The sequence below is a fragment of the Delphinapterus leucas genome, chromosome 1, assembly GCF_059928025.1.
Source record: "Delphinapterus leucas isolate spDelLeu-1000000601 "Yukka" chromosome 1, BTC_Dleu_Yukka2, whole genome shotgun sequence".
Classification (NCBI taxonomy): Eukaryota; Metazoa; Chordata; class Mammalia; order Artiodactyla; family Monodontidae; genus Delphinapterus; species Delphinapterus leucas.
This window is the reverse complement of record NC_143129.1, coordinates 130,131,067-130,156,030: the sequence shown is the minus strand read 5'-3', so window position 1 is coordinate 130,156,030 and position 24,964 is coordinate 130,131,067. Positions and strand designations below refer to the sequence as shown.

The 24,964-nt window shown below is 35.9% G+C and overlaps 1 protein-coding gene across 1 annotated transcript in view; it reads left to right on the top strand.

Annotated features, from left to right (window-relative positions):
* Nucleotides 1–24,964, top strand: part of LRRC7 (leucine rich repeat containing 7) — a 135,637-nt gene that overhangs the window by 87,296 nt on the left and 23,377 nt on the right. The window contains exon 16 of the mRNA XM_089910398.1: nt 15,494–15,586. Within this exon, the coding sequence (XP_089766524.1) occupies nt 15,494–15,586 (93 nt within the window). The remainder of the gene's footprint in view (nt 1–15,493; nt 15,587–24,964) is intronic.

The following is a 24,964-nucleotide window of genomic DNA, read 5'->3' as shown; positions in this document are numbered from 1 at the left end:
AAATGTATAATCCAAGGCAAAGCATATCTGTATATGTGGAACATATAGACCCCAAAGCAGAATTAGGAAGGAAAAACATCAGCATGATGCTTCAAATGTCTCAAAATCCTTTCATATATTAACTGATTTAATCTAACCAATAATGTTGTGGTGGATAGAGCAGTTCCTGTTTTACTGACTAAAAATTTAAGATTCAGAGAAGTCGAGCTAGAATTAGAATGCAGTTTCATGAGTCTACCACATAATGCTACAGCCTGCTGCACTATAGCCAAACATAGAGGTCAAGAGTAAGCCCACACTGGAAGAATAAAAATAGAAAAGTGCACCCTCAAGTCCATGTCTGCCCCAGACAAGAGGACATACCCGCTAATGAACCTAACATATCAGGAGGGCCAGAGCTCCATAGCTGTTTCCTGCCAGTTCCTGTGAGTATACATTTGAACTAAAGTTTGTGCCTAAAAGAGAACTTGTAACATTACATTAGAATTACATTAGAATAAGCCTTGTGAGTTATACAAAGCAGCTCACACCCATCATATTCAAGGGGAAATAAAAACAAAGCTCTGAAACCCTCCTTGAAGGAGATGCTATAGTGTACCCTGGAAGAAATCATTTTGATACTTAATAATATGTGGAGTACATGAAGCTTTTGGCTAAGACATGATTTCAGACATCTCTTTAGATGCTCTGATCAGTTGCCTGAAGGGCTCACAAGGGTTCCAGGTGAGGCTTCATCTAACCTCACCTCATCCAGGTGAGGTTCCAGGTGAGGTTCACTCAGAACCAAGTGAAGAAAAATACATTATCCTGAGTGTTTGATATAAGAAGAAAAACTTGGAAATATTTGGGTTTTTTAATTATGAATTTTAAAATTAAAAGGCAATAATTTAATAAAGATGGTTAGAAAATAGATATTAAGATGGTTTTAATGTATATTATTTACTCAAATGATTTCAGGGACATCCCATACCTCATCCTGCTCTACTTAAATTACTGCTATTTGTGCATATTTTCCCCATAGAATTTTATTCTCCAGTAACCAAAGTAATACTGCACCTCTAAATTCATACTTTGACACAAATAATGTCTAACTCAACACCACAAATTCTACAACTTGACTTTATGAATTATGTTTAGTCAAATAGTAGGATTCAGTAAACACTACAGTAGGAATCAGAAGGCCTCTTTCAGTGTTCCACTAAATATATGTATGGTCTTCTTGGTTTCCTCAAGTTTAAAATGAAGGAAATGAAGTGAATAACCTTTAAAATGCATTTACAGACTAAAGAACATTTGAGTTTCTACTTTCTAGATACATACAGAGTTGGCTATTTTTTTCTGAAAGATCTAGAAAATGCTACTCAAAGGATTTTATTCATCAACCTATTAGTATGTTTCTTCAAAAGATTTAATTAGCACTTTTAGTTGGACTTGCATCTCTGATACACAACAGAAAAAGATATGAAAATAGAAGGATCAAAAAAATATTTTTTAATATTAACATTTATATATTTTTATAATTATTACCTTTTTTAGTCTATGACACAGGCTCATTAGAAATTTTGGGAATGCAGAGAAGTTTTATGTAGATTTTGTATGGCTGTGCAATACACATAGTGTAAATCACAACAAAAGTTATAATACCTTATCATTGCATAGCACTCTTTATTGTACAAGCACTGTTATATAATAACCTATAAGACCAGGAACTAAAAGTGAAAGTAGCAGCAAATTTAATTTCCAGTTTAATTTCAGTACCATGAAGCATTCTCTCTACTTCTGTCAAGTCCCATAATCAAATCTCCATCATCTCTTTTGATCTCTCAGCAAGTGGCTTGACTGAACTCTTTCTTTAAATTTTCTTCACTTGGCTATCACTATTCTACCGCTTTCCCTCTTTCCACACTAGCCATTCTTTCCTGGTTTCTTTATTGACTCCTTTTCTGTTCCTGACCTTTAAATGATAGAGTGATCCAGTGCTCAAACCTTGACCCCCTTCTCTTTTGTATCCATACTCACACCTGTATGATTTCATTCACTTCCAGGATGGATGAGTCCAAGATTTATATATCTCCAGCTCTGGCCTCTCCCCTGTACTCCAGATGTTTATATTCAATTACCCACTTGTTGATATCTCAACCTGGATGTCCAATGAATTTCTTAAACTTAGCATAGTCAAAAGAAACTCTTGTTTCCCAGCCCTGCCCCTACCAAACCTGCTTCTCTTCTAGATTTCCCCATTTCAGTTAATGGCTCTTCTATTTATCTTGTTGCTATGGCCAAAGATCCTTGACTCCCCTTTCTCACAGCCCACGTACAAGACACAGCAATTCCATTAAAATATATTCTGAATTCACCACTTTTCATCACCTGCACTGCTACCACCTTATCATCCATCACCTCACTCCTATCTACTTCAGTAGCTCTCTAATTGTTTTCTCTTTTGCCGGTTGCTTCTCTCCAGTCTCTTTTCCACTGCCAGAGTGATCTCTTTAAAACATGAATCAGGTCATGTCAGTCTTCTGCTTAAAAATCCCTAGTGGCTTGAAAACTTCTGAACCCTTATAAATCCTCACTATGGCATGAAGTCCCTACAGACCTGGACCCTGCCTCCTCTCCTTCTACTCTCTCCTTAGCCATTTTCTCTTTCGTCATGCTGATCATGTTGCTGTTGTTGCTGATTTTAACAGTCTTATTGATATAGTTTACACATGGTAAAGTTCACCTGTTTAAAGTGAACAATTCAGTGTTTTTTAGTATATTTATACAGTTGTACCACCATCACCATAATCTAATTTTTAAACATTTTCATAACTCCAAAAAGAAACCTTGTACCCATTAGCGGTCATCTTCCATACTCCCTGCCCTCTATTCTGCCCCCAGCCCTAGACAATCATTCATCTACATTGTATCTCTATACATTTGTCTATTCTGGACATTTCATATAAATGAGACCATATGACATATGAAGTTTTTTGTGACTGGCTAATTTTAATTAGCATAATGTGCTTAGTGTGGCACATATCAGTAATTCATTCCTTTTTACTGCCAAATAATATTCCATTATATGGCTATACCATATATTGCTTATGCATTCATCAGGTGATAGACATTTGTGTTCTTTCCACTTTTTGAACATTCATGTACAAATTTGTGTGTGAAGGTACATTTTTATTGTGCTTGGGTACTTACCTAGGAATGAACTTGTTGGGTTATATGGTAATTATGTTTATCAATTTTAAGGAGCTTCTAAACTCTTTTCTAAAGTTTCTGCCACATTTTACTCCCACCAGCAATGTGAGTGTTCTAATTTCTCCACATCCTTACCAATATTTGTTATTGTCTTTCTTTTTTATTATAGCCATCTTGTGAAGTATTGATAGTATCTCATTGTGGGTTTTTTGGGGATTTTTTGTTTATTTTTTTGCGGTATGCAGGCCTCTCACTGTTGTGGCCTCTCCCATTACGGAGCACAGGCTCCGGACGCGCAGGCTCAGCGGCCATGGCCCACAGGCCCAGCCGCTCCGCAGCATGTGGGATCTTCCCGGACCGGGGCACGAACCCGTGTCCCCTGCATCGGCAGGCAGACTCTCAACCACTGCACCACCAGGGAAGCCCCTCTCATTGTGTTTTTAATCTACATTTCTCTAATAACTAATGATGTTGAGTAGCTTTTCGTGTGTTTATTAGTCATTCATATATCTTCTTTGGGTAAATGTCTATTAAAATTCTTTGCCCATTTTTTAATTAAGTTATTTGAACTGTAACTGTCGTTCATATATTCCAGATACGAAATATTTTCTCCCATTCTGTGGGTTGTCTTTTCACTTTCTTGATGGTCTCTTTAAGGCACCAAAGTTTTTAATTTTGATAAAGTCAGTCATTTCCTTTATAACATTTGGTTTCAAATCTAAGAAATCATTGCTTAACTCAAGATGACGGAGATTTACTTGTATTTTCTTCCTAAAGGTTTATAGTTTTAGCTCTTGCACTTCAGTCCCTGATTTATTTTGCATTAATTTTTGTGTATGGTATGAGGTACAGGTAAAAATCATTATTTTTCATGTAGATATCCAGTTGTCCCTATACCATTTGTTTAAAAAATTATTCTTTCCTCATTGAATTATCTTAGACCTTTTGTTGAAAATCAAATGACCACAAATGTTAGGGTTTATATCTTGATTCTCTGTTCTATTTCACTGACCTATATGTCTGTCCATATGCCGTCTTATTGTCCTTTGACTTTACAAAGATCCATCTGTCTTCAGGGCATTTAAAATTGCTGTTCTCCCTGCCTGGAGTAGTTTTCCCATTTTTCTTATTGTCTGTTGCTTGATCCTTGATCTCATTCACATTTCTGCTCAAATGTCACATCCTCAGAGAGGCCTTTCTTAGCTACTCCAACTAAAATAGCTCCTCACTCCTGTTCCATCAAACTGTACTTACTTTCCTGCTTTATTTTTTTGCACAGCTCATATCACTATCTGAAATTACTTCCTGTTCACATGTTTACTATCTGTCTTCCCCATTAGAATGTAAGTTCCATGAGGGCAAGGATTTTTTGTCTGTCTGATAAGGTGCCTAGCACTTAGTAGAAAATCAATAAATATTTGTGGCATAAAGGCATGAATCATGATTTCTACAACCATTTTCATTTTCAAAGTTACAGCGGTTTTTCCAAGCAGTTAACAATATAATTGGAGCACTTCTTTGAATAACTGGCATATCTTCGAAAAACTCATCACATGTTTTAAGAAAGAGTCATCATATACTTTTGACAGTAAATAATTGAGAGTATCTTTTGTCACACATGCATATTACCGATTTATTTATTCAACCAAAAGTTAATTGAGTGCTAACTATGTGCCAGCCACTGTTCTAGATAGTCAATGAAGAGATAACATAATAGACATTCAGAGGTGATTCAGATGTCCTACTTGATTAAAACTCCATGCGGAATGTGTATGTCTCTTCACCAGACCTTCTCTATGTTAATACTCTCAGGGTTCAAACCTGGAAATGGCCTCAGAGGTGAAACATTTTTAGTTACAAGGTCCTTTCTTGATGCTTCAGCAATTAACAGTCCTTAAATAGATCAAAAATTTACCTTGAATTTCTTACAGTACAGAATATTTGAAATTCTGCTCACTTCATTTCCCAAAAGAATTTTCTAACAAGTGTATAATTTGTTTTCTTTTTAAAATAAAAGATAAATCAATTCTTTTATATCTACAAATAAGTTTCTTCTCAATTTTTTTTAGTCAATTATGCCTCTTGATTATGAGTGACTCAACCTAATAAGACTTAAGCCAATGGAGAATGTTTAAACTCATATCAGCTGGAACTCCAGAGATGGAGGAAGCTTCAGATAAGGCTTAATGCTAGGCTCAGAGGAAATCATGACTTCTCTCTCTGTGGGCTGGTTCCTGTGCCAAAAAGGCTTTCCCCTCATGATAGAAAGATAGCTCAAGAGCTTCAGACTCTCTCAGACGTAAAACAAGCAAGAAAGAGCAAGATTCCCTTTCCTGAAAATCCTAATAGCCATCTCATTACTCCTAGTTGATCAAGTGACCCGCTCATCCTATAATAAATCATATTTTTAGGGGATCCAGTGCTTTGTTTTAGGTCTAGATAACATGATTCACTGAAAGCATACAGGCTGAGAATAAAGAAGTGGGTGGTTTTCAAAGAGAATTTGAGGTTATAACTGCCAGACAAAGAATGAATGGATCTTGAGCAGCAAAAACAGCAGGTATCCACTAAAAGCTTCATAGTACATACTGCCAGGAAAGAGAATGGTCACTAGAACAAAGGATAGGAAGCACGTTAATTACAGCATCACCAGGTATCTTTCTGCAATGCAATTCTCTAATCCTGAATTACATCTCACGCACATGTGCCCAACCCCCCCCCACCACACACACACGTATTTCCTTTGTTCTTGCTACTAGGTGTTAGAGCATTGCAAGATCAAATGAGATCACTGCCTTCCAGAGATTATACATTATGACTTCACAGAGCCTCACTGCTACATTAAAATCCATTTTGTCATGGGCCTCTCCAAGTTATGACCCAGTATTTTAATTAGAGAAAGATTAACACAAACCAGAAATATCAAGTAGTCAAATGATGGAAGCAGACTCTGAAAGAAGCAAATGCACCATTTCCTGCCAAACTGTTGCTGTTATCTTCAGCCAGCAATTTCGCTCATTGATATCAATAACTTAATAAAAAATAGAAAAGTTGATTTTCATTGAATAAGCTATTTATTAGCCTCCTAGATCTGACCTTTTTCTAGAACACTGCATTTCCTCTTTGCTAAACCCTTTTAGTTTCAGACTGTTTCTTGGCTGTGAGGCATTCCCTCCTCTTACATTTTATGGCCCCTTTGGGCCTTAGCAGACAGGTGGAACTCCTTCTATGTGAGATGAATACTCTGTCTGACATGCTTTATGGAACATAGCAGTCCCAACACAACCTATTAGCCATACCATAACGTGCCCAAGGGGAGCCTAGCTTCAGATCAGAATTTGTGGTTGTTTGTCATATTTATAAAATCACAGTGTCATCTTTATTATTTCTATTATTAACAAATATATTGAAGCAGTTCTTCAGATACTTGGCACATATGAAATTTGTTTTCCTAAGATTTTTTAGTGCCTTCCAGATTGACAATAATATAAAATAGATATAGTCACTACCTTGAAAGGGAATGACTAGAAAGTACCCTCAGCAATTTACTTTGTAAATAAAATCTGTTGCATATGTTTCCTTTCAGTTTTTATAGTGGCCTGGAGAAAGCCCAAAGTGTACACCTTCCACATATTATGTTATACAATATAAAATTTTCACATTAGAAAGATATAGCCCAAATTTTAAATAATTTAATTGGAAATGCACAGATATATGGGAAAAGCAAAAGTAAAATGTTTAAATAGTATTAGTTCCTTTCTTCTCATTTTCTAATTAACCACCAATAACAAAAAAAAGACTACAAGGTGAACTCGTGTGATGAATAAAGCTAAAATATTCCTTCGAGCTAATCAAGCTATTATATGTTCAGATCCACAGACTGTGAGCCATATAAATACAAAACTATTAGAAACTGTAGTTTCTACCACCCTATGATAACTAGTTTTAACAAATCTAGATCAATTAAAGGAAAAGTTGTAATTAAACCAATCTTTAAAATAAAAATATAGGAGAGTATTTATGGTAATTGCAGTTACTCATCATTTAGAAACTGTTCATTAATGAGTCTATCATAAAAATCACATTAGTGGATAGTTTTTGGTCCTTGTGTTGCAAGTGAACTATGTAATAAACATTATGTTTACTATTAAAGAATATGACTGAATTAAGGATAGTCCTATTAAATGACCAAACCTAATTGATCCAGCTCCCATCGACTCACAATATATGCTAATTAAGTCAGGAATAGGACTCAAATTTGCCTTGAACTATCTAAGAGGTAAGTATTGAAGGTACCTTAAAAATAAGATGTAGAGAACATTTGGGCATTTGCATTTTCCCATAAGCAAATTAATAGGCTAAGCAATGTTGCTGGGGAAAACATTGAGCTACTTAAAAAAACAAATGTTTCCAATCATCTTTAAGAACATTTCCAATATATATTTATATAAATACAAAATATATTCTAATGTATTTCTTTAGACTTTTTTCTTAACTCTTTATTGATAATCTTTTGCCTGCTAATCTCTGGTAATACTTGGTTCACCCTGGTTCCAATACTCATTCTTTACTTAAAAGTTATAAAAGTTGTTTTTTTCCCTTTGTGTAACCAAAGTGCATGCTACCTCTGGGGTGCCAAGTCTTTCAGTTATCTGGGGTCACCCCGTCCCACTTTACATGGAAAACTAGCATTTTCCCCACAGCCCACACATTCACATCCCCAGCTCAGTATCATCAAGAATTCCTAGGTTTATTATAGTTTCTCTAAGTCATTCCTGACATTGATTTCCCTTCTGCTGAATTTTTGATCTACGTTCCTTGTATCAGTTCTTTTTCTGTTGTTGTTGTTGTTGTTTTGCCACGCCATGTGGCATCCAGGATCCTAGTTCCCCAACCAGGGATCAAACCTGTGCCCCCTTCAGTGGAAGCACAGAGTCCCAACCACTGGACCACCAGGGAAGCCCCTGTATCAATTCTTATAATTGCTGTTATCTTTACTCCAACCTTACCCCAAGGTGGACCTACTCCTAATGCCATCATTTCCCAACAGTACTGCAAAGCATAAGGCTCTGACGTTTAACAGATTTCATTGATGATTTGGGGTTTGGGGAGGTAATAGAACACAGAATACTGGAATATTAGCCTTCACAGTCCTAAATATTTATTGACTCTTCCCTGTCACAATTTCTCCATATTTTTGACCTCTCTCTTTCTCACAGTGTTTTCCTCTTTCCTCTAACACTTGTAACTGCCTCTTGAGGAGCTGCTGCCAAAACCCAAAACTCTTTTTACTGAGTATTTCTTTCTTCTTTTGTTTCACCTTCACTCTAACTGTGGATAAAACTTCTCCCCTTTCTCAAACTATTGGGCTGGCCAAAAAGTTCATTTGGGTTTTTCTGTTAAGATCTTACAGAAAAACCAAATGAACTTTTTGGCCAACCCAATAAAGCCCCTGCTATGTCTAAACAATAGAATTATCTACCGAGAAGATGAAATATTCTACTCTCCTAGAAAGCAGTAACAACTGATTTAAATTAAATAGCCATCAGGGGACCTTCAAGATGTCAGAGGAGTAAGAGGTGGAGATCACCCTCCTTCCCACAAACACATCAAAAATACATCTACATGTGGAACAACTCCTACAGAACACCTACTGACCACTGGCAGAAGACCTCAGACTTCCCAAAAGGCAAGAAAATCCCCATGTACCTAGCCATGTGGCTGACAGGGTCTTGGAGCTCTGGCCAGATGTCAGGCCTGAGCCTCTAAGATGGGAGAGCCAAGTTCAGGACATTGGACCACCAGAGACCTCCCAGCCCCATGTAATATCAATCGGCAAGAGCACTCCCAGAGATCTCTGTCTCAACGTTAAGACCCAGCTCCACCCAATGGCCAGCAAGCTCCAGTGCTGGATGCCCCATGCCAAACAACTGGCAAGACAGGAACACAACCCCACCCATTAGCAGAAAAGGCTGCCTAAAATGATACTAAGTTCACAGACACCCCAAAACACACCACCAGATGCAGCCCTACCCATGAGAAAGACATGATCCAGCCCCACCCACCTGAACACAGGCACCAGTCCCCTCCACCAGGAATCCTACACAAGTCACTGAACCAAACCTCACCCACTGGGGGCAGACACCAAAAACAATGGGAATTACAAACTTGCAGCTTGCAAAAAGGAGACCCCAAACACAGTAAGTTAAGCAAAATGAGAAGACAGAGAAACATGCAGCAGATGAAGGAACAAGGTAAAACCCCACCAGACCAAACAAATGAAGAGGAAATAGTCTACCTGAAAAAAAATCAGAGTAATGATAGTGAAGATGATCCAAAGTCTTGGAAATAGAATGGAGAAAATACAAGAAATGATTAAGAAGGACCTAGAAGAACTAAAGAGCCAACAAACAATGATGAACAACAAAATAAATGAAACTAAAAACTCTCTAGAAGGAATCAATAGCAGAATAACTGAAGCAGAAGAAAGGATAAGTGACCTGGAAGAAAAAATAGTGGAAATAACTACCATAAATGCACCAACATTCGAATTATAGAGGTCCCAGAAGAAGAAGAGGAAAAGAAAGTTTCTGAGAAAATATTTGAGGAGATTATAGTTGAAAACTTCCCTAACATGGGAAAGGAAATAGTCAGTCAAGTCCAGGAAGCGCAGAGTCCCATACAGGATAAATCCAAGGAGAAACACACCAAGACACATTAATCAAACTATAAAAAATTAAATACATAGAAAAAATTTTAAAAGCAGCAAGGGAAAAGCAACAAATAATATACAAGGAAATCCCCGTAAGGTTAACAGCTGATCTTTCAGCAGAAACTCTGCAAACCAGAAGGGAGTGGAAGGACATATTTAAAGTGATGAAAGGGAAAAACCTACAACCAAGATTGCTCTACCCAGCAAGGATCTCATTCAGATTCAAGAGAGAAATTAAAAGCTTTATAGACAAGCATAAGTTAAGAGAATTCAGCACCACCAAACCAGCTTTACAACAAATGCTAAAGGAGCTTCTCTAGGCAGGAAACACAAGAGAAGGAAAAGACCTACAATAACAAACCCAAAACAATTAAGAAAATGGTAATAGGAATATACATATTGATAATTACCTTAAATGTAAATGGATTAAATGCTCCAACCAAAAGACATAGACTGGCTGAATGGATACAAAAACAAGACCCATATATATGCTGTGTACAAGAGACCCACTTCAGACCTAGGGACACACACAGACTGAAAATGAGGGGATGGAAAAAATATTCCATGAAAATAGAAATCAAAAGACAGCTGGAGTAGCAATTCTCATATCAGAAAAAATAGACTTTAAAATAAAGACTATTACAAGAGACAAAGAACTATACTACATAATGATCAAGGGATCAATCCAGGAAGAAGATATAACAATTGTAAACATGCACCCAACATAGGAGCATCTCAATACATAAGTCAAATGCTAACAGCCATAAAAGGGGAAATCGACAGTAACACAATCATAGTAGGGGACTTTAACACCCCACTTTCACCAATGGACAGATCATCCAAAATGAAAATAAATAAGGAAACACAAGCTTTAAATGACAAGATGGACTTAATTGACAAGATGGACTTAATTGATATTTATAGGACATTCCATCCAAAAACAACAGAATACACTTTCATCTCAAGTGCTCATGGAGCATTCTCCAGGATAGATGATATCTTGGGTCACAAATCAAGCCTTGGTAAATTTACTAAAATTGAAATCGTATAAAGTATCTTTTCTGACCACAATGCTATGGAGACTAGATACTAATTATAGGAAAAAAAACTGTAAAAAATACAAACACTAATATGCTACTAAATAACCAAGAAATCACTGAAGAAATCAAAGAGGAAATCAAAAAATACCTAAAAAAAAATGACAATGAAAACACGACTACCCAAAACCTATGGGATGCAGCAGAAGCAGTTCTAAGAGGGAAGTTTATAGCAATACATTCCTACCTCAAGAAACAAAAAACATCTCAAATAAACAACCTAACTTACATCTAAAGCGATTAGAGAAAGAAGAACAAAAAAACCCCAAAATTAGCAGAAGGAAAGAAATCATAAAGATCAGGTCAGAAATATATGAAAAAGAAAAGAAGGAAATGATAACAAAGATCAATAAAACTAATTGCTGGTTCTTTGAGAAGATAAAGAAAATTGATGAACCATTAGCCAGACTCATCAAGAAAAAAAGTGAGAAGACTCAAATCAACAGAATTAGAAATAAAAGTGGAGAAGTAACAACTGGCACTGCAGAAATACAAAGAATTATGAGAGATTACTACAAGCAACTCTATGCCAATACAATGGACAACCTGGAAGAAATGGACAAATTCTTAGAAAAAAACAACCTTCCAAGACTGAACCAGGAGAAATAGAAAGTACAAACAGACCAATCACAAGCACTGAAATTAAAACTGTGATTAAAAATCTTCCAACAAACAAAACCCCAGGACCAGATGGCTTCACAGGCGAATTCTATCATTTAGAGAAGAGCTAACACCTATCCTTCTCAAACTCTTCCAAAATATTAGCAGAGGGAGGAACACCTCCAAACTCATTCTACAAGGCCACTGTCACCCTGATGCCAAAACCAAACAAATATGTCATAAAAAAAGAAAACTATATAGGCTTCCCTGGTGGCGCAGTTGTTGAGAGTCAGCCTGCCGATGCAGGGGACATGGGTTCGTGCCCCGGTCTGGGAAGATCCCACATGCCGTGGAGTGGCTGGGCCCATGAGCCATGGCCGCTGAGCCTTCGCGTCCGGAGCCTGTGCTCTGCAACGGGAGAGGCCACAGCGGTGAGAGGCCCGCGTAACACACACACAAAAAAGAAAACTACAGACCAGTATCTCTGACGAACATAGATGCAAAACTCCTCAACAAAATACTAGCAAACAGAATCCAACAGCACATTAAAAGGATCATACACTATGATCAATGGGGTTTATCCCAGGAATGCAAGGATTCTTCAATATATGCAAATCAATCAATGTGATACACCATATTAACAAACTGAAGGATAAAAGCCATAGAATAATCTCAACAGATGCAGAGAAAGCTTTCGACAAAATTCAACACCTATTTATGATAAAAACTCTCCAGAAAGTAGGCATAGAGGGAAATTGCCTGAACATAATAAAGGCCATATATGACAAACCCACAGTCAACATCTTTCTCAATGATGAAAAACTGAAACCATTTCCTCTAAGATCAGGAACAAGACAAGGTTGCCCACTCTCACCACTATTATTCAACATAGTTTCAGAGGTTTTAGCCATGGCAATCAGAGAAGAAGAAGAAATAAAATGAATCCAAATCAGAAGAGAAGAAGTAAAGCTGTCACTATTTACAGAAGATATGATACTATACATAGAGAATCCTAAAGATGCTACCAGAAAGCTACAGAGTTAATCAATGAATTTGGTAAAGCAGCAGGATACAAAGTTAATGCACAGAAATCTCTTACATTTGGGCTTCTCTGGTGGTACAGTGGTTAAGAATCTGCCTACCAATGCACAGGACACAGATTCGAGCCCTGGCCCAGGAATTCCCACATGCCATGGAGCAAATAAGCCCGTGCGCCACAACTACTGAACTTGAGCTCTAGGGCCCGCAAGCCACAACTACTGAGCCCATGTGCCACAGCTATTGAAGCCTGTGTGCCTAGAGCCCATGCTGCACAACAAGAGCAGCCATGACAATGAGAAGTCTGCACACCGCAACAAAGAGTAGCCCTGCTCACCACAACTAGAGAAAGCCCACACACAGCAACAAAGACCCAACACAGCCAAAAATTTAAAAATAAATAAATAAATTTATATTTTAAAAAAAGAAATCTCTTGCATTCCTCTACACTACTGATGAAAAATCTGAAAGAGAAACTAATGAAACACTTCCATTTACCACTGCAACAAAAAGAATAAAATACCTAGGAGTAAACCTACCTAAGGAGGCAAAAGACCTGTATGCAGAAAACTATAAGACACTGATGAAAGAAATTAAAGATGATACAAACAGATGGAGAGATATACCATGTTCTTGGATTGGAAGAATCAATATTGTGAAAATGTCTATACTACCCAAAGCAATCTACAGGTTCAATGCAATCCCTATCAAACTACCAATGGCATTTTTCACAGAACTAGAGCAAAAAATCTCACAATTTGTGTGGAAACAAAAAAGACCCCGAATAGCTGAAGCAATCTTGGGAAAGAAAAATGGAGCTGGAGGAATCAGACTCCCAGACTTCAGACTATACTGCAAAGCTACAGTAATCAAGACACTATGGCACTGGCACAAAAACAGAAATATAGATCAGTGGAACAGGATAGAAAGCCCAGAAGTAAACCCACACACATATGGTCACCTTGTCTTTGATAAAGGAGGCAAGAATATACAGTGGAGAAAAGACAGCCTCTTCAATAAGTGGTGCTGGGAAAACTGGACAGCTACATGTAAAAGAATGAAATTAGAACACTTCCTAACACTATGCACAAAAATAAACTCAAAATGGATTAAAGACCTAAATGTAAGACCAGACACTATCAAACTCTTAGAGGAAAACAGAGGCGGAACACTCTATGACATAAATCACAGCAAGATCCTTTTTGACCCACCTTCTAGAGAAATGGAAATAAAAACAAAAATAAACAATGGGACCTAATGAAACTTCAAAGCTTTTGCACAGCAAAGGAAACCATAAACAAGACCAAAAGACCACCCTCAGAATGGGAGAAAATATTTGCAAATGAAGCAACTGACAAAGGATTACTCTCCAAAATTTACAAGCAGCTCATGCAGCTCAATTTCAAAAAAACAAACAACCCAATCCAAAAATGAACAGAAGACCTAAATTGACATTTCTCCAAAGAAGATATACAGATTGCCAACAAACACATGAACAGAAGCTCAACATCATTAATCATTAGAGAAATGCAAATCAAAACTACAATGAGGTATCATCTCACACCAGTCATAATGGCCATCATCAAAAAGTCTACAAACAATAAATGCTGGAGAGGGTGTGGAGAAAAGGGAACCCTCTTGCACTATTGGTGGGAATGTAAATCAATACAGCCACTATGGACGACAGTATGGAGGTTCCTTACAAAACTAAAAATAGAACTACCATATGACCCAGCAATCCCACTACTGGGCATATACCCAGAGAAAACCATATGTACCACAATGTTCATTGCAGCACTATTTACAATAGCCAGGACATGGAAGAAACCTAAGTGTCCATCAACAGATGAATGGATAAAGAAGATGTGGCACATATATTCAACGGAATATTACTCAGCCATAAAAATAAACGAAATTGAGTTATTTGTAGTAAGGTGGATGGACCTAGAGTCTGTCATACAGAGTGAAGTAAGTCAGGAAGAGAAAAACAAATACCGTATGCTAACACATACATATGGAATCTAAAAAAAAAAAAAAAATTGGTTCTGATGAACCTAGGGGCAGGACAGGAGTAAAGATGCAGACATAGACAATGGACACAAGGAGGACACAAGGAGCGGGAAGGGTAAGCTGGAGCGAAGTGAGAGAGTAGCATTGACATATATACGCTAACATATGTAAAATAGCTAGCTAATGGGAAGCTAGCTAATGGGAAGCAGCTGCATAGCACAAGGAGATCAGCTCAGTGCTTTGTGACCCCCTAGAGGGGTGGGCTAGGGAGAGTGGGAGGGAGACGGAAGAGGGAGGGGATATGGGGATATATGTATACATATAGCTGATTCACTTTGTTATACAGCAGAAACTAACACAACATTGTAAAGCAATTATACTCCAATAAAGATGTGTAAATAATTAATCAACTAATTAATCAAATAGCCATCTTTTCCCTCACTCTACATTTGCAAATTTTCTTTCACTTATTCATACAGTCCTTTCTAATTAGTCAGACTATATGTACGTTTAAAGTAGATAATTAAAATAACGTACAATCTTTTTTTTTTAAGGGGTTTTCTAAGTTTTAAAAACTGCTAATCAAAATTTAGTCCTGCACAGGTAACGAATAAATATTTACTCATGTCTGCTTGTTCAGGTAATTTTGTTAGTTCCAATTATAACTGATGCTTATAGAAACACTATTTTGTCAGAGTTTATACTGTCTTTTATATACCAAGTTAACATAGGCTAACCCTGAGAACTTAAGTGAAATGTGATTATTTTCTATTGGGATACAGTTATTTGAAGATATTTAGCTTTTATATGTATTTGATTACCTTTTTATATCTTTTTTGCATAGTTTTGTGTGAGAATAGAAAAGAATCCTGGCCTTGGATTTAGTATCAGTGGTGGAATTAGTGGACAAGGAAATCCATTTAAACCTTCTGACAAGGTAAGAACTGAATTTCTTATTGGCAATTTTAAGTAGAAAAACGCTATATTCTATTGCAGCAAAAAAACTTTTTTCAATTTTTTGGTTTTACTGTGCTTTAATAAGCTGGCTAACTATGAAGCCAATTAGAAACTTTTTCAGCAAAGGGAAAAAAGAATTCACTATAGTGCTTGACAAATCCTATGAATGAGAAAAAATAAATTTAAGCATTCTCTTAGAATAGGAAGTGGCTTGTTTTTGCTTTTTGTTTTGTTCACAGTTGTATATATTTGTAAAGGAAGCTATATAGGCAATTTCTAACAAGTTTTTTCCAAAATTTTATTTGTGGATCACTGATTTGGGAAAGTTTTCTCATAGTAACAGAATGAATAAATAATGATTCAACGCCAGGGCCAGCTGATTGCCATCTCGTTAATCCATCATGTTTGTAAAGTATTTCACTAATAGAATTGTAGAACTGAAAGACCATGGGAAACAAATATTCTGTGAGAAAATCAGTGTTAGCCACGGCAGAGGAATCAGGTCCTCCTCTTATGCTCACCCCTGTCTGTCAAATCATGGGTAATGGTTCACCACCACCCCCAACTCTAACCTCAAATGTTGCTGAATATCCACCATGCTGCATATGTTCACATCTGGCCTGTCTGATCCCATTGTGGACCACTTGACTTTTTTAAGCAAAAAAATGTACCCTGAGCTATGTAACCTGCCTTCTGCCATCAGGGTTTAATACTCTCAGCTTTTAAACAATTAGTGATTATAATTTGATGATCATTGAAACTGTCTGCTTTTGACCTCATCAAATTTAATTGCATTAAGTGACATCATAAAACTTTGGGATGATGAAGAAAGACAGAAATTAGATATGAATAAAACCTCCTCAGGCTCTCGACTTAACCTTTGAGTCACAAAGTGGTGCGTATCCTTTCAATTTACCACTATTGTAAAAATCACCCACACATCAGTTTCTGATTAAAGACCTATTTCTGAAAAAATTTGGATGCCCCTACTTTGGAGATTTCCATAGCCTTTAATCCCTTATTTTCCTCTACTTCTTCCCAGTGTTTTTGTTTCCTACCATTAGTTATGCCTTCTTCCTTTCCTTTCTGAAGAAGAAGAAAGAAAGAGGTTGGACTATTTGGATGGAAAGGAGTAGAAAGGAATCCCCAGTGGCCATAGATAAGAATTTCTTTGGTTAACTGATTGGAGCAGGTATTCATATATAAGGGATGTATATGAAGCAATCTTATATAATTAGGGAAATTCCAGTTAGAAATGTCTGTGTATAAGTAACTTCTACATTTCCTTTTTGAAATGATGTTGAGGATAATCATTGATTTAGTAGAATTTAAATATTCATGGCTTAGTAGTACCAAGTGTTTACTGAATTTTAATAAATTATTAATATATCTTAAGACAAAAAGCATGAAAAGTCAAAATTATCAGAAACATATGATGGTATTTTTAAAAGCCTCAAATTATTGTCTTATTCATCTTGACCCCTCTTTTTGTCTCTGGTTTTACATCTCTTCCATAAGTTCTTTCAATGAAAAGATAACAAACTTATCATTCATAAGACAGTTGAAATTCAAAAGACATGTTTTCCTCTCCTATCTCACCAGCAGATATATCTTTTCACTATATTTTTGGAAGGCACAGGGTAATAGATATTTTTCAATTAAAGATGCACAAGTTGCTAAATAGTCAAGATGTCTGAATGCTGTTACTTTTCTGCTTTTATTTTCAACTGAAGGGGATAGCAGGTGTGAGGCTTTCAAATCATTGCCTGTAATTCTTCCACTGTGATGAAATATGAACACTTTATAACTATTCATTTAATTTTTCATTGTAACATTTTGATGACTCTAGTGAGACCGAACTATTTCTATGATCTTATAATTTCTCTTTTGGTTAAATGCAACAGATATAGAGCTTGAATTATATAATCTATCCATTGAAAGATTTCCCTCAAAAGCACTTTTCTTTGCCTGATTACTTTCTAAAACACTTAAAATCTGAAAAGTGAATCTCTATTACAGCAAAATTGATCAGAGTAATTAAAAGTTCCAAATCTACAGAAGACTCAGACTGCTCTTAATTTATTGACCACACCAAACATATGGTAGATACTTAGTTAAAAGTGTTGAGGTGATCTAAAGACATTGGCTCTGACAATTTCTATAAGAATTTAATCCACTCACAAGGAAAGGGATTAATCTCAAGGAAATTCAGTTGCATTTTTTTATCCCCAGTGCCCCATTCTTGTAGAGGTTGCATAAAATTTAGAGTGGAATCCAGTGCCTATATCAACCTAAAAATATCAAACAGTAAGAAAATGAAAATGAACTTTAAAAATACTCTTCTCTCCAATATTGAAGGACAATTTTATTATAAATTGGCTAATTTACAGCTGTGAGGAGGGGTGAGGAGAACCAAAATAAACAGATGTTTTAATTCAACCTGGGTCAGAGGTTGATGCTTTCTTTATAAGGAGTTCTAGTCATGCAAAAGCTTAAACTTTAATATGATACATATCCCCTTCCAATAAACAAGTCATGGGTTAGAAGCAGTCTTTCGAGCATACTATATTATTTTACCTACTATTCATTATTGTTTAAGTGTTTTGTAATGACACTCAAAATTCTAAGTATCCAAGATATCTGAATGTCTTAGAGTCATTGAAGACTTTCTGTACTAAAATAGCCAGTAGATTTGTTCCATTCTCTTCATTATGATTGCTAGGAGCCACTGTTTCAGCCAAATGCCAAGGACTAAAGTGAAACAGCATCCAAACTGATTACCTGGTTTACAGCCAGATAGGAAAAGCATGAAGCAGTCATCCCTAAGGGCTGAGAGTATGAAACTGGGACAAAAGTGCGTTGTGTTGTTCAGTCTGGCAGAAGTTCCAATTTAGGTTCTGCAGTAGTGTGAGACTATTGCAGAAAAACTCTTGGTACAGCCCAAAAGTTAACTGAGGCTTTAGGGAGAATTGAGGATTAAGATATAAAGACTGTTTTGTACCAGACTTTGAGAGCTTAGAACATCATCTGGTCTTGCAAATTTAACTCTTCTCGAAGACGCCAAGGTAGTCTGATTATGCTCTCCTTAGGTTAAACGGATGGAGCACAATTAGTCCTGCAGTTCATATCATTGTCAGAACAGTGTTTAGTAGTTGAACAACCCAACTCACTCATCAGGGAGTTCATTATTTTGGGTTCACTGCCAGGTGAAAACTGCTTTTACATACTTGGAAAGAGAAAACTGTAGAAAACCAGATGAAAAAGCCTTCATATAATGCTTGCCTTTGCCCTCCCTGTGAAGTGGATGGAGCCATTATCTGGTTTATTATTATAGAAAAACATTGCTGTCAAGAAGGCATAATGCTCCAGAGAGATAAAAGATTTTGATCCAACAAATCTGATGATAATAATAAAAGTATAGACTTTTACTGAGTATCTGTAATGTGCTAGACACTGTATTAGGCTCTTTATATACATGAACTTATCTGATCTTCTTAGCAACTTGTGTTAGTTGAGTATTATTATTCCCCATTTTGTTGAGGCCCGGAGTGGTTAATTAACTTGCCCAAGGTCATTTAGCTGACCTGTGGCAGATAAGATCTGAACCCAAATTGATCTGATTCCAAATCCTTTTCTCTTAACAAGCACTATGATACATATCTCTATCTGCAAATACCACTTAGCTGAAGAGCCACATGACAAATTTATACCCTGTAGAGTTGAGACTAACATAATAATCTAATAATGAAAGTGTTACAGAACACTGTAATTCGTTATAGTCTAGATATTTGCTTCAAGTCCTTGGAAGTCAGCATGTATTCTCTATTGAACTTAGATAATTAGAAGCATACTGTATACCTTAGATTGCTAAGCATTTATATAACTTTTGGACTAAGGTATTATTACAGTGGAGATCCTGCCAATGGAACAAACCACAATAATCTTTCCCTATATTTAAATGTTCATAAAATAATAATTCATGATTACAAAATTTAAGTAATATACCAATACAGTTTCCACGAGATGTTGTTAGGAAGAAGAGACTGGATTAATGGATGACTGATATCGTGTTGTTGTGTGACTTCATAAGGCAGCCCGAGACTAAAAATAAATGAATTTTTAATGATGTATTCACACAGTTCATCATTCAGGGACTGATATCCCTTCTTGCCTCATTTTAGAAGGAAGGACTAAGCTTCTGGAGTTTAAAGATATTAACAAGAACTCATAGCCTCTTTCTCTATATACTGTAAAGGTACAGCACTGAACAATGCCATGAACAATCACCTAGTCACAGGATCAAAATGGAAGCTGTATTATGAATATCCTCAAATCACTTGATATCAGGAAATATACATACTAGGACATTGGGACCAAAGAATCACTTATTCTCCACAGTTTTATCATAAACACTCATGCTGAGCAGATGCCAGAGAGCCTACCCATATTTCCACTGATTTGGGCAATAGGCATGTACACACGTAAATGATAGAAGAAACAATCCTTTTTTTTTTTTTAATGCCTTAATTTGCCCATGGTACAGGTAAAATCCCAAGCCAAGGAAGAATATTATAGGCATGGCAAATGTAAAATACTATAATCACCAATAAACTCTAAATAAATGTTCTGGAATTTCAGAATAAATTACTATATCTAATTCTACATAAATTCTAAAAAATTGATTCCAGATGCCAAACAGCCTCCCCCCTATTTACATCCCACCTTCCACCCCTAGAAGAAAATTTGTGTGGAGACGAGTATTGCATCAAATAAAAGTTTTTATATGATTAATATTACGAAGAGAAGAAAGGTTAGATGTGCAGATCCAAAGCATTTATTTGACATCTTTACCTGGGGATAACAATACCCAGAGGCATGCTTGGCAGTAGCAAATTCGAAAATACACGAGAATAATTTTCTGGGTTTGTTCAGCCTCATGACACTGGGTGATTCATAAATAAAAAGTTGCAAAAGATATGCTCTTGACTTATGAAAAAGGTGCATACCCTATGTCTATACCTCGTCATGTAATCTCCATGGATATAAAAATCAGGAATAGCAAACACATTTGTCTAGAACTCCACACAGCATATGATTTATATTTACTACATAAACATTAAACTACATATAATATTTCCTTCATTTTGTACAACTCCTAGACAAAAGTGATTTATTTTATATATTTCTAAATTAATTTTATAATTTATATATCTGTCCCATCTTTAATTCTACTTCAAGCGATTATGTAATGCAAAGTAATTTGGAGAATCTGTTGGTTATGTGAAAGTAACATTCAGGAGCAAGGAATAGATATAATATAAATGTATATAATTTACATATAAAACTGAATTTTTAAAAATAAATAAACAAATTATTTTACAACACAATTACTTCAGCTGCATCTTAGTCACACTGCAGTTTGAGGTTCAGAATGCCACTTGGTTGTTTGAGAACTTTAAAAGCAAGAATTTTTTTAATAAAAAATGCATTTTTGCCTGTTCTGTTCTGTCTTATATGTTGAAAAAAAACCTGAATCTCTTCAGAAATATTGATAGAAATGCAGTCTTTGCAATCTCCTATTAATAGGATTCCTATAGGTATGACCACCTATATGAGGCCTTTTAAGAAGGCATGGCAGTGTGCTTTAGCCAATTGGATAATTTCAGTATCAAGACATTATATTATAAAGAAGACATATAAGATTTCAGCTTGTGAAAAGATATAATAAAATATAACTCAACACAGACGTGGTTCTTTAAGAAAATATCATTCCATCATGCATATGAAAAAATAAGGCGATTTAAAAGTACCATTTTAAATAAGAACATTGATTGGGACATTTTTATTCAACAATATATTTAGAAAGTCACTAGAATTGAGATTGCTATCCCTTTGTGATATTCTTTAACAATCAGTAAAACAATTTTCAATAAAATTAAAGTCCAAGTACATAGCCAGCTATATTAGTTGCTAGAGTTAAATATTATCTGTGTTCTCTCTGCTGCATCATTTCAGCCATTTAGCATGGAACAAAATAAGCTAAATAAGGAGACAGAAAATGGTGTGGGAAAGGATTTAGGACTTTTAAAGTTTGTTGCTATTTGATGGAAAAATGTCAGAGACTTCTCAATCAAAATGTGAAAGCACTTAAAATTAGTTCATAAATAATATTTTAGGTAATAACTAACAAGAATTGACAGGTCCAACAATGAGAGAAAGTTAATTACTGAGGGTCCAAAAGATCTTTGGGAAACCTGTGAAATCTTTCATATTCCATTTATAAAGTTACTACCACAAGTTTTAAGTGGTATTGCAGGGACCTCCATAGTATTTCTAGTTTCTGCTTGAAAATGTTATAACCAACTAGAATTCTTGAAAATATTGTGAATCCAGATTAATAGAAATACAACAAAAATAAATTAAAAAGTAATAACTTCCATGTCTCTGCCTGTAGCAGTATTGTTTAGCTTTTTAAAATTTATCTATATAACATTTGAGATGTATCTCAATAATACATATTTAATAACAATATTATCCATTTTTCCTCCAATCTACCCCCAAAGTTGCTCTATGCTTGGGGAGCAGAGGTGCATTTTATCTCCTGGTACTGGGTTCCAAAGAATCACTAGTAAGCAAAATATAGAATCTACGTATCCCTTCCAGGCAAGAAGATACTGCAGAGCTTTAATTTTTATAGTTTATATTTGTCTAAAGCCAGCTGCCCAAAATGCAGAACCGGAGATGAAGACTTTTGTGCAAGTAGTTAATTGAAGAATTGCTGTCCGGTGAAATCTATATGAGAATAAGGGATGCAGGATAGGGCAGGTGAAGAAAGTGGAAATCCACAAAGATGTGGACTTAGTGGAAACTGGATGGTACAGGGTACAGGGCACTCTGGAGCATGAATGGTACCACAGAGTTGTCTCACCTTGAGGAGGGTAACAGCTTTTTGTACCCTGGTATCAGTCATTAACTACATGGGAAGGAGCATAACCTTCCCAGCATTTCCCAGTAAGGAGGCTCCAGTCTGAGGGTAATTTTCAAAAGAAGGGTTAGATGTGAGCTGTCAGGAGCACCTGCAGGATGAGAGCACCAATCTGATAAAGGGAATCTGGGCAGGTCCCCAAAAGTGTCCATTATGCAACTATGAAAACAATGGATGTTCTTCATCTTTCAAACTAAAAGTACTTTAGTACCAGCAATTCTGATATGCTCCTCTACGAGAAGTACTGCCTGAGTGCTTTCAACCATGGCATCTAACTGAGAGGGATTGCCAAAGCAACTGATACTTCAGTGTGGATCCTGAAATTTGCTGTGTCATAGTTTTTTCAATGAGACCCATTAAATCTGCTTTTAAATACTTGTAATTTTTCTGATTAAGTTTTTTCTTAAAAAAAAAAAGACTGCTATATTCTACAAATATAGTCTTAGTCTCTCTAAGAGATAGTAATCACTAATTGAGCCAAATCTATGTTCTTTGGCAGCGAAAGAAAGTGGTTTAGAAAATGATATTGATCAGAAGGAGCGGGAAGTTTGGAGGCAACACACTTAGATGGGAAAAAATTTTAGGTAACAATAGGTAAGATCAGAGAAATCAAAGACAACTGAGAAGGAAACCCAAGTAACTGCAAAACACTTTTATTGTGTCATTTTTCTCTTTTGGGTGTGTGAAGGAAATCATGAGAACTCAAACAGTTGATTCTCAACTTCTGTAAGTTCCAACTTAAATCCTTAAATCCTCCCTAAGATCCTTTGAATGAGTTGAAGGAAAACCATAAACAGATGAGAATAGATTTCCAGACACCAAGTTAACCTGAAGGTGTTAGAACTATGCTGGAAAGTTGGACTACTAGATCAGAATTTAGACTGTGTTATTTTAAAATGCATATATATATGTGTATATATTTTTTAAATATATATTGTTAATAAATTCAGAGTTACATTAAGCAGTAAACAAGTAGTAACAGTTTATGATTACTGTATAAGGTACAAAATTACAAATATTCATTTGTTTAATTGCAATCATCCTTACAATATAATTAACATAGCGATACATGATCTTAGTAACCAATTCTATTTTTTAAGTATAATGCAGTAGAAATTATTTCCCATTTTTAAAACCTACTGGATCAAACCCCATTACCATACACAAACCACATTCCCATAACAAGGCACTATCATTTAACCTCCAAGAACGTTTATTAATAGAAAATAGGAAGTGTTGGCGTAAACAGTAAAGTGATTAAAGAAAAATCATATCTTAAATTTGTGTTTCTCTTTGTTTATTGAGGTATACCAAGGTCTGTGTGTTTATTGAGAGAGAAAAATCATACATTCATCCTATTCTCTACTTCAAAAAAAATGTTTCCACCTTGACTCTGTGACTAATTTAGTAGGATATGTAGACTAAGGTACAAGATTTGCTTATTCCTATACTGCAAGGAGACCCTATGATATGTTGGGTTTTGTATGACTTGCACACATCAGCTGGGGCGGCTTCAGTTCTCTGCAGGTGTCCATCTCTGAGCCATAATGTGAGAGTGGTGAAAGAGACAGAGAATCGAGAACCACTTTTACTTAGGTACCTCCTACTGATTGTGAACTAGGGCATTCTCAACATAATCGACATAATCATCCTTTAAAATCATAATATGTTCTTAGTCTCAGATATGTACAACTGCAATGTCTTTTTTCTTTAACTTATATCTCTTAAAAAATTATACAGGTAAGAAATGAAAACACTCTCACCATAAAAATTCAAATAATATAGAAATATAGAGACTAAAAAGTGAGGGAAAAAAACCTCCCTTTTCACTCTACCCCACACTTCCAATGCACAGCCATGGCCTAAGAGCCACTTTGTCAGTCAATGTGTCAGGAATCCACAACTAGAGTGTCCTCTGGACATTTGTCACTGGCCTTTTTGACCTCCTGATTTCACCACCAGCTCTAAGCAATACTTCTAGTATGGTCTACTCTACATAAAACCATATTTTATCTAAAAGAATCATAGTTTGACTGAATGTAGTTTACAATACAATAATTTTTCACTTTAAAAACCTTATTTTAGCATAAGTGACAAAAAAGCTTTGACTGAATTCTTCACTTTTCAATCCATTATTTTGAAGTGTTGTAGATAGTGTCAAAAAATTTGACAACTGAAGGGGCTTTGAGGAAGACTGCAGGGATGATAATCAGAAGGCTGATTACTGATACTATTTTAGTAGTACCTAGGAAGGAGACGCCACAGCCACCTACAGTTACCCACTCTTTTTTTAATGGCGTCTACTATTTTATGCTATGTATAAAGCTGAGAAGAGGACTTCCCTGGCGGCGCAGTGGTTAAGAATCTGCCCAC